At 43.9% G+C, this 11,498-nt stretch overlaps 1 protein-coding gene across 1 annotated transcript in view; it reads left to right on the top strand.

Annotated features, from left to right (window-relative positions):
• MGST2 (microsomal glutathione S-transferase 2) overlaps positions 1–10,622 on the top strand; it is an 11,297-nt gene extending 675 nt beyond the window's left edge. The window contains exons 2-5 of the mRNA XM_009700194.1: positions 4,351–4,450; positions 5,655–5,725; positions 7,627–7,708; positions 10,490–10,622. Coding sequence (XP_009698496.1) covers positions 4,351–4,450; positions 5,655–5,725; positions 7,627–7,708; positions 10,490–10,622 — 386 coding nt within the window. The remainder of the gene's footprint in view (positions 1–4,350; positions 4,451–5,654; positions 5,726–7,626; positions 7,709–10,489) is intronic.
• The last annotated feature ends 876 nt before the right edge of the window (positions 10,623–11,498 follow it).

Genomic DNA, 11,498 nt, shown 5'->3' with positions numbered 1-11,498 from the left:
AGATGCTCTTTTTGCTGTGTATCAGTCTAAAACTGCAGTAGTATTTGTAATGTTCATCATTATTTTATTTGAAGCATGCTGATTCTTATAGTTGTGCTTACATCTGGAAACAAGATACATTTTGAAGGCATTTGTGCTATACTAATATGAGATTAAGAGTAAGTTAAAAATAATTACTCTGCCTTTTTTTTCAAGTATCTATAGCACTGCCAACTTATCTAGCAACCTATCTATGTGGCTTGATTGTTTGTTTATTTGTTCTCAGAGCCTCAACTACTGAAATAATGTTTGTACCCGGCAGAAAAAAAGCTTGAGAATGTGACCCTACCAGGTTAAAAAAAGCCCAATGCAACAGAAGGCAAATAAAAAGCACCTAAAATTTACATTCTCTTTTTCTGCCATCAGATCGGCTACAACATACTGTCACCTTCACAGAACATTTCTATCTCGTGGCAATATTTACCACCAACTTCTGTGAAAGTTAAACTTGCCTGCCTTGATTTTTAACGTAAAAGTGCGAAGGATTAAAAACAAACATTATCTGGAAAAGTACTGTAGTTTGAAATCTCAAGGAATTGTACAGCTACTGAAACTGCGAAGGGAGGGGGAAAAGACTTATGTTCTTCCCTGTGACGGTTAATCTGTATTAGTTTATCTTAGTTAAAAATCGCAGAAAAGACAAGATAACCTGGGTTTTAATTTACACTGGCAGTCTGACATCAAGCCCAAAGAGAAACCTGTGTAAGAATCTGATCTGATGATCTGATTTAAATCAACACATCTTGGCTTACTTTCAGCATGCTTTCTAGCATGGCTAAACCAACACAGGTTAATTTATGGGAGTTCAAATGAATGTTGTGAAACTGGGACCGTAAGCATGTGTTATAACCAGTTCAGGTACGGGGAGCAGCCCAATGTGTGCACAAAATACACACAACACGCACAGCACTCGGTGCTCTGCTTCCTCTTCTATTTACTCTGCTGAGCCTCCCATCCGGAGTTAGGAAGGTGCCAACGGGCAATACGGCCTCCCTGAAGCAGTGCTAGAAGTCAGGTTTGGCTTAGCAGTCGTCAGAGGTACCAGGTTTAGTGTCTCAGAACCGTGAGTTACTCCAAGAATCAGGTCAGTCGAAGATTAAGCTCTGCACGAAATGCTCTAGGGTAAAAAAGAGCGAGCAGAAACAATGCAAGAAGTGGTTTCCAGTCATGAATCCAGTTCTAAGCAGCTAAGATTTGCTTGAGAGATTAGCGTTTTGTAGACTGGTGGGAAAACAAGGGAATCCAATGAAAGGACAGAATGACTCCCAGCCATTGATACAGGAGAGAAGAGGGAGAACAGGAGTCCCACTACTCCTCTATTGTGAATCATCTCTCTGAACCTTTTAAAATCACTCTTAGTAATTCCAGGACCCAGCAAGGCATTATTAAAAAGTATTTGATTTTTTTTTTTAAAGGTTGTAAGGCTAAGCCATGCAAATTAACATGCACTATCATACACTGTGATACAGGTATCAGCTTCTCTGCAGGCTTTTTAACACATACAAAATGTTTGAGAGTAATGTTCCTTGAAAGCCTGCTTTGTCCTATATTTTCAGAGCAAAGATATTAACTCAGTAACCATAAATGCCACCTGAAGATGAAAGCAAAAAAAAAATGCAAACAAAGGCAAGTCAAGCATACTTTGTAACTACCTCAGTCACGTAATTTAGCCTGCTAGAATTGAACAACTTGATACAGGGGGAAGAAAAGGCTATGAAAATCTTTACTTGCTCCTGCTGCAATGCTTTCTGGAGTCCTCACGGCAGCACCTCCCGTGGGTGGGGCAGAAGAGCTCTCCCATTGCTCTATTATTTACTTTAGCCCTTGTTAAAACAAAATCACGAAACTTACATTTGGAGTTACGTCGCTACGTTCCATTCACCAGAAAGGAACTAAAAGAAAAGTCCTATGTAGTTAACAAAAAATACAGTAATTATTCCCCTCCTGAGCTCTTTTCGAGTCCTTGGTTGGCAATTGTCTTGTTCTGCACACCGGGCTCAGCTTTCCTTTTAAGGTGACAGACGTGACTCTAGTTGTCCCATTGCGCAGGGCCACAGCTTGGTTTCCATTGGCACAGAAAAGCCCACTTGTCCCTAATCGAACCAAAGTTCCCATCAATCACAGTGGAAGCCACTAAAGCAGTGGATTTTATGATGGTCGGCCGTTCTATCACAACCTGTTTCTGCGTGTGCTTAACCAGAGTCTCCCACATGCAAATCCCTGCCCCTCAAACTAAAGCCTTGCTGACCAAGCAATACCAAGGGCAAATTGCATTACAGCTGAGGCCAGGCTTATACCATGGCCTTGACAATTTGCTTTGGTTAATTGTTCTGAACAAACAAGAACAATTTGGCCCCTACAATGCCTTAATCTTCTTATTTCCCCCAATAAGTTTATTCTGTCCAGCATCCGTTCAAGGCTTTTTTTCCAAATGATTTGGATGCAACGAGCCACCTTGGCTTGCCTTAGTTCCTCAGTAGAAAAAAACCAGGTCCCAGACTGGTGTTAAGTATTCAATGGCTCAGTGCAGCCAGAAAATGAGGAACGCATTGCTGGCCAAAAATGCCATTGCACAGAACACTGTGGCTCAGCTACCACTTTGACTGATAAGTCAGGCAGGATTTGCCAGCATACAGCATTTGTCATAAAAAATAGATCATTTTGAGGGCGACAGAAGTTGAAAAGCAACTTTTCAGTTAAGTTTTCTGGGAAAATATTTCTCAGAGGTAATTCTTGCACTTCCGTGAGTTTCGGTCTCCCTGAAGCACGTTCCCTAAAACCTCCCTGCTAGCATTCTTCCCTTCTGAAAGGGCTGCAAGGTGGCAAATAACAGGTGAATCACCAGGCATAACAAGGGATGTGTGGGTGGGAGTGGAGGAGGTCCTGCTGGATGCAAATACAATGAAAGGTCCTGTAAACCTGCCTTACAGAGAGATGCTCTGACCAGTCTCTGGAGAAAAAGGTTAAGAGGTCACTTGACCATTGCCTGTAATTACTTACATGGGGAGAAGACAGATGGGAAAATGCTTTTTTGGGAAAAGGCTTTGACCACAAGGCTAAGACATAAGAGGTAGCTAAGACAGGGCAGCACCGCTAATATCTCTAGCTGTATTTTAATGCCACTGCTCCCAGAAGGGAGGAATGCTGTAGGCTTGCCCCTCAGAGAAGCCTTTTTAGCGAACTCAGATGGCTGTCTGGTTTCTGGATCCAGGTGAAGTTTAGGTACAAGGCAGATAGCGAGCTTCTCATACAGGGTGGCTAGGACATGGCCAGAAAAATAACTCCAGGTACCCCAAGAGTTTTAAAGTCAAACAGGGTGGGGCCCAATAGCTCTGCTGCATACAGAAAATTGCTGCCTGTGTATTGCCTTTTGTCCTTGCGAGCCTCTGTTCGGCTTTCAGGGGGACACTTCTGCAATGAGGACATCAGTAAAATGAGGTATACATATACACATCAGAAGTGATCCTAGAAATACAGGTCAGAAGTGCAGAGATGGTGTTTGATAGGTCTGGGGTTTTTTGGTATGTAACTGATATTTAGTCACTGTACAGTAGGTAATCTGCCTTTTTTCACGGCACTGATCAGTTCTAAAAAATGCTTTTTACAAGACAGGTAAGTACTATCAGCTCCAAGGTGGAAAGAGCATAAGTCCTCCAACTGATAACTCTCGGAGCTCTCCAGCCGATGAGGTGGAGACCAGGGAAGAGGCTACAGCCTCCTCAGTCACAGCTCTCTGCTCTTTCCAACATACTGAATTTTGAGAGTCCAAGACAATAACAACAGATGGAAAAGCATGCGCTATAAGGTATGGTGGCTATCACATTTTTGTTTCCAAAGACTGTAACGCTGCTCCAGACTTCAAAGCATCGTAAGCTCTTAGCATCACCAAAACCAAATGACCGTATGCTATTCAAGCAGGTAGGGAAGTGACCGCCATCACTGGTTTGGTGGCCAAGACACTGCTAAGGCAGCACACTGCCGCTGTAGTGTGACTAGACTGCTCCTAGCCTGGGCAGTTCTAGGATTCAGATGAAGCGGAAGGATATTCAAGTCATAGCTAGTGCAGCAAATGCAAAAAGATAACGAATATAGTTCTGAAACAGCAATTTTTCCCCTTCCTCATGAGAGGCAGTCTTGAAGATAAGATCTAAATTAGGGAAAAACTAGTTTATCTAATATTGGTCTCTTTCTGTCAAACAAAATGGAAAGAACTGAAGAATGATGATCTCTGTTTAAAAAATTACGGACGTGTTAAGGATGAAACTGAACCAAGGGACTGTGTAGTTCCTGAGCCTTTATTTTTGCTTCCAGGTCATTTTGCGTGGCTGGTGGGGAAATCAAGAATGAAGCACAAGGTCATGCCCCCAGCTGTCACGGGAGCTCCAGAATTTGAAAGAACATTTCGTGCACAGTAAGTCTGGAGATCATTAAGAATGTGGCAATGAATAACAACTCAGTCCAGAAGAGAAGTAAAAACATGGTCTTAAAACGTTACCTTTTCTTTGCATCCTTTGCTCAAAAAACCAAGAAAAATAATGAACAGATTGCTTTTCAAATGGTTCAGCTATTATTTTAATGATAACGGGGTAAGTTCAGCTCATTTAAAACAGTCACTGCTCAAATTCTGATCAAACTAGGCAATCAGATTACCCAAACCTAAGTAGGGGCTGAGAGCTAATTGACTGTAACTTAGAGAATTCAGATGTTCTGGATTTAGCAAGCTGTGCTGTCAGTTCTTGGACTGTGGCTAACATCAAACATGTGGAAGACAAGAGCACAGAAAACCTGTGTCTTCACAGTGGGTAATGGTGGAATAGCCTGTCTAAGAAGATAACGTTTCCCTAAGGGGCTTCAGTTTGTGATCAGCTAATGAGCCTATGCAAAAGTATCTATATTTATTTCAAACAATCCCGCCTGCTGTAACTGTAGTTGTAGTGGATAACAATAATGAAACATACAATACTTTAGACAACGTATTAGATAACAGAATATGTTAGATAGAGAAGGTTACCTAATTTGTGAAAAAGAAATTAATTCAGAACAACCAAGAAAAGATATCCCAACAAAATACTGGTGGGAAAACTGATGATGCCCACAAATAAAGGTGTTACGGCCCTCGCCATAAGAAGATCTATCGTGTGCTATCTGTGCCTGACAGCACTTCACAAAGGCAGTCAGCCTCAGCAGAGCAATCCCAGCTGCCTACGCACAGCTCTGTGCTTCCTTTTGCAGTCCCGGCAATGCTGACCCACAAAACTTGCATACTGAGTACAGAGACAAGCGATTAACATCACATCCATGTGCTGGAATTCCTGCCTGCCTCTGCTGCACAGGCACTTGATTTAGGATATTTGTCCTATTTATTTCCATGTAGTTGGGATCCAGATCCTTGTCTAAGTTTAAATACCAGGAAAATATTTTAAATAGTTTGTATTTGGGATGACAAAGAAGAGAATTTTTAAGAGTGCCTAATGCTGGCCTGACTGTTTTCCCACCGGATTCGACAGCATTACCTTTAATGGCAACAAAATGAGGCCAAAGCTGATTCTCCTTGAAAATCCCACCCATAGTTCTTTTCCTTTCCAGACTAACGTTCTTTCAAATTGATTCTGCAGACAAAACTGTGTGGAGTTTTACCCCATATTCCTGACTGTCCTCTGGACTGCAGGATGGTTTTTCAACCAAGGTAAACACTTTTTGTTTTTATCCTCGACCGAGAAGTTTTACTTAACTTTTTAAAACACTTTAGTTTTATCAGGAAGTAAATGACTGTAGGCATCTTTTCCCCTTCAAGTGCATTACCTTAGCACAGCCTTCCTAGAAGAATGCTCAGCAACACTGAAATCCCCACTTAGTCATGGCGTTTCACATAGCCCCACCAGCTTTCACTTCTCTCTGCAAACCAAGGAGCCAGCACATGGCACATTCATCGTACATGCAGTGGATTTTCAGGGTGAATCATTCAGAAAAGCAGCTCCCAGATGCTTCCTGCTAACAATTACTTGCACATTACGGGACAATTGTCACAGGACGTCAAGCATAGCTATTGTCCCTTGGGAGAAGGCAGCCTGAAAGGACTCAGGTCAGAGGACTTGTCCCTGTGGCTGGACCCCCAGCTGATGGAGACGGAGCTCAAGCCAGGAAACCTTTGGGTTTTTACATCCCAGCTGAGTGACACCACCACTGGGCTCTGACTCGTTTGTTTGTTCTGGGACACAGCACTGAGCCCTGACGCGCAGTTGTAACAGCAGCATCTCCAGCCATAGATAGCGTACTTCAGGTATGCAGCGGGGACTCCTGAAAACCTGTTATGTTTTCTCAGGCACCTCGCAGGGGCCATTTTTTGGCCAAATGTTCTGAACTCAGACACCACAGAGCATTCATACCTCTCACTCTGTTGGACTTTCCAAGGTCGGTCCATGACATCTCCTAACAGTGATGGGGTGGACTTCCGTAGAGCTAGAACTTGTGACAGAGCCTAACTTTTGCATTCTGCTTTATTAACCCTTCCCCAGCCGATATGTTTCAGAAGCATGAAGTCTGTGGGCTGGAGAAAGATTAACTAGCTCATGCCTGCTATACCTCTCCTTCCTGACCAACTAGCTTTCTTCTCCATTTTCTATGTTTGCTCCAAAACAGTCATTTTGTTTTGGGGCTGTCTTATAGCCAGAGTCCCAGCCAGAGTCCCGTCTCCACTGCAAATCCAATGTAAATCCAAAGTAGTGCCACTTAAGTCAGCAAACTGGATATGAAATAATACACGTGCTCATTGACAGACGCTTGAATCACGGAAGATCACAGCTGCTAACCAGCAACACAGACATGTGCCGTCGCATGTAAGAAAAGAAGGATTATGTTAACCTCTCCTTTAAGTAATTTTTTTCAGCTGAGTATCTATCTCCCATAGGTACGTTTACACGAGTTAATCCAGAACACAGTAAAGGCTGTCCTCTGTAATACTCACTCGCATGGTTTTAGAGAACACAAAATTAACTAGCACTGCTTAGTCCTGGATAATACGACTGACCTACACACCCTGCTCCATCTATCAAGTGGAGGTGACTTTATACTCTTCCCACAGGGAGGTCAGAAAGCTAACTTCGCTACAGCTTTCTCTCATGTCCTTGGATAAAAGCTGCTATATAAATGCAAAGCAGGTTATTAACAACATAAATAAGATTCTCTTTCCAAAACAAACACTCCCCTTTAGCATGAACTGCCATAACAATACGAAATGACAGTGCTGGGTCAAGCCACAGTGCTCCAACCACTATCCTGTCTCTGGGATAACCACCCAAACTGGGGGGCTACAGATTCCTGGCAGTTCTTGAGACCTCCTGTTCAGGGAATGCTTTTAGATTTTTTTGGACAGTCCTATGCTCACCCCTATCTGTAAACATCTCTCTTTTGAACGATTCTTTCCCAAGATATGGGTAACTATGATTCTTTCCTGGGGTATGGGTAGCTATGAAAATCCCCAGAGCTATATAACTAGAAAACATAACTGAAGTGGTTAACTGTCTACGATCCTAATTTTTTAGTTTTCTAACTGATTTTTCCCCCCCCTATTACTCCTTTCTTTTTTAGAGTTAGCTTCCTTTCTGGGTGTGTTGTACGTGTTTGCCCGCTACAAGTACTTCCACGGTTATGTACAGTCGGTGAAAGGAAGGTAAGGAGTTACCAACTGAATGCAGGTTAAAAGCTCCAGGCTGTGGTCTGAAGCTGGGCTGAGAGCCCAGGACTGGCAGTGAAAAGTGACTATAATTGAATGCAACATGTGTAAAGTGTCAGCAAGAGGTCTGAAGCAGAAACCCTCAGGGAAGAGGGCTGGCTGTTACAGCAGGAGCCTAGGTTAAGATGTGCATGTGCTGCAGGTCACGAGGGACAAAAGGTTTGATGCTCACCTTGTGGGTGCCTGCTTTGCCCTGAGCATATTGGTAACCAGACTCGGAGAGGTCTGAAAACAGCACGGTTTCGCAGCTCAGGACTGCTGTAGGATGGGAGACTGCTCAGGCAAGGCTTGCACCGTGCCTGCCTGTCTGCTATTTTCATTTTTCCTCAGTTGGTCACATTAAGACCTTTACTCTACCCATAAAAAAACGCACTAAAGGAAGCAAGCAAATCTGGCCTTGTAGCTGATGAACTTTCACCAAACAGATAAGAGAACATAGCTTCAGATAAGCATACATTAATGAATGTTAAGTGCACAGCATCTCATAACGTGAATTCCCCTTCAACAAACATGCACGCTGGCAAAACACCCCTCTCTCCACCATAAACACTCAAACGCAGTTTATTTCTTGTTTCACTGAAGCCACTACACTATCTCTGTGTCCTGACCTAAAGCTCCTCTTCCAGAATGCACATCAGTCGTAAAAAGAAAATAGCACGATATACGCTTGTCATAAAATTAAAAGACTTGTGATGTATATTTCTAGAGGAAGATAAAAAACAATCAGACTACTTTTTAGTGAATAATCCTGCAGCAGCAGCAGACACTACTACAGGGCTATTTTCCATAGCTTGTGTACCAATGTTACTGTTCTCCTTCACTACACCAATCCTTTACCCTCTTTGGAAGAGCTGTTGCTTAAGAGAAAGGAAAGGCTACTTTTTCCAGAGCATATTTATGGAGATAATTTTGTATCTCCCAGTAAGAGATGCAATAATTCAAATGATGCAACGAACACCAGCCAGAAGACTAGCGACTATTAAGGAAGTTTGAGGAGCAAAACTGTGTAAATACATGAACAAGCAGAGCATAACGGACTTTTCTTTAATCAACAAACCAAAAAGTCCTTTGTTCAAGAAATCTTTCCCATGCTTTACTTCAGCACTCTTAGACCAATAGATTCAGCCTCTCAAGGAAGCCTAGGAACAGTGGCTGGCTTCACCGTTAGACAGAGATTTACACTCTGCTGAGACTCTAATGTCTTTGTGTTGAACAGAAGGTGCCGAGAGTCAGCCTGGCAGCCCTAGAAAACGGCTTTGCTCACAAAGTTTGCGGCTGCAGCTAACCTCCAGCAGGCAACAGCTCAGCACAAGCCAGGCGTGTAGAACCCGGCCCCAAAACATACAACCAGCCTCCAGCAGCCCTAGAAGCGAGAGGGTAATTAGTCTTCACACTGATTCTCAACTCTAATCACTGACTACAGCCGTGCTGGTTATAAAGACAAACCGGGTCTGCGTGCTCAAAGAGCTGGTTACCACACATACTTGTGTCCTTGACTACATGAATCGCAGTTCAGATTTGCCAAGGCTGGCTTTTTTTAAGAACACAACAGGAACATGCACCTTCTGCTTGGTTTCTGTGCTGGAGAGGCCTTTGCAAGTGAGCTGTGTCCTCTACCCTCCCCTCCGGCTGGCTCTGGCAGATACTTAAAGGGCCAAGCTAAAGACTTTTTTCATGCTCTCCTGAAACGGGGAAAGTCACATACTTAATTTTCAAATCTGTGTCTAGATGTGGCATGCCCAAAAAGGCTACTTATATCAAGTCTTTAGGCACCAGTGAGATTCTCAGGCTCCCCACACCCCCAGCAGTGCCCGAGCACCTAACCTCTTCGACCTCTGTGGGTATGGGCATAGCTAGCTATAAAATCAAAGGCTGACAAGCTCCTCAGACCCCTCTCCGATGCTAACGTGATGGGATTCTCCAAAGAGACCTTTCGTTGATTGCTTTGCCGGCGGAGGCCAATGCAGCAGCAACTCCCAAGAACATGCCTGTCAGACCAGAGTCTGCCCCAAGGCACCTGAGAACCGCCCCAGGAGAGCGTGCATGGCGGGGAAGCTCCCTGCTCACCTGTGCCCAAAAGGTGGGCTCTGTGTTTCAGAGCTGAAGGGCTCTCCCAGCCTCTTCTGTGGGAGCTTTCCATTTCATACAAATAAAATAACCTGATCCTCTCCCATCTCCAGCAAGTACCCTAATCGCTGATTTTTTAGGATCAACAGTTTTCCTTTCCGGTCCAAAAAATTCATCTCCAAGCCGAAGTGATAACCAGTAGCAGACCTCCCAGCTCAGTGGAGAGTACCTGACCAAGAGACGTGGATGTAAGACACACGCACGCCTCTCCCTCAGTCCCTGAGGCTCCTCTCCCACACTCCTGCGTCTGGAGTTGCAGTGAGGTGCTCAAGCTTGTCTGTGGCTTTACCTACAGGGCTTCATGTCATGGGAGGAGGTAGCTTCATCCTGGAGCAAGTTCCTAACTTCCACACGAATAGTCAGAAACAGCGGGGGAGAATTTTCCCATAGAGAGGATATTAGGAATCTCTCTTCCCCCTTAGCAAAAGCCACGTGCGGGAACGGTCCGTTACCAAAACACCCCAAGGTAGCGTTGCAGCAGTGACCCTTTCTGATTCTACACACCTCTCCTTAACTGGTGTGGACAAGCAGTTTCACTGTAACTGCACCACGTACAGCTCGTAACAGTATTTTTCTGCTTTCCACTTCTAGGTTAACAGGGTTTTATTTGAATTTGGTAATTCTCCTTTGCTTGATAACCCTGGGTGCAGCTGGGATTGTTAACAGCTTTCTGGATGAATACCTGGACTTCAGCATTATGAAGAAACTACGTAAATTGTTCTGAAGCCTGGGTTTGGGCTTTTTTAAAATAAATAAATAATTTGGATGTTTTCCTTGAACACCAAAAAGATTATAAGCTTCATGTGAATAAAGCATCAGAGCTCTTTACTAACAGCCCGGTGCAATGTAAAATGCATGTTTTTCCCAAGCTGTTTACGCTTCCCTACGCTCTTGAAAAAGAGTCAGTAAGACAGAATGTCATGTCACATCTGCATTTGCAATTAAATGTTCTGTTTTCCCACACAGTTCTGTAAACCCTAAGCAAATTACATAAAACTAAAACCCATTAATTCACTAAGTAATTTAGTTGCAACTGGCACTGTGAGCATCAGCCCATCTTACCCAACGTCCTTCAGCTTTGCCGACGCCTCTGTAGTCTTCCTTCGCTCCTCTTCACCTCCCCCAGCAGTGCCATCCGTTCTGCACAAATGCAAAAACACGCTCCGATGCAATAGGCTGCTGCGAGGTCCCCATTTTCCAAGTATTTCCAAACCCACTGTGGGAAGCTGTTTAAGCATATATGGAAACACGGCTTTCTTCAGGAAAACATTTAAAGCTGCACTTGACCCTACGTTTCTGTGAAGGCCTTTTGATTTTATACGCACGTTTACAGTTCAACAAATGCTCAAACGCTCTTTGCGTAGAAGTGGGGCCCTCCTGTAGGCAGACCCCAGTCCCCACACAAATCCTCGTGAAGACAGGCTGTACCCACAGCGTGGCACTTGTGAGAGGGAGAGCCAGCCCAGACAAAAAGAAGGCACAGATGCTTGCCTAACAATCGGGTCTACTGCCCTGTCTCCCACCAAGGCACAGATGGCTGGGCTGTGGGAAAGACTAGACAAACATCCCAGCATGGCCACAGCTCTGGGAACCATAAAAT

The sequence above is a fragment of the Cariama cristata genome, unplaced genomic scaffold (assembly GCF_000690535.1).
Source record: "Cariama cristata isolate BGI_N322 unplaced genomic scaffold, ASM69053v1 scaffold36455, whole genome shotgun sequence".
Lineage (NCBI taxonomy): Eukaryota > Metazoa > Chordata > Aves > Cariamiformes > Cariamidae > Cariama > Cariama cristata.
Note: the sequence above shows the minus strand (reverse complement) of the source record. Positions and strands in the feature narration are given on the sequence as shown.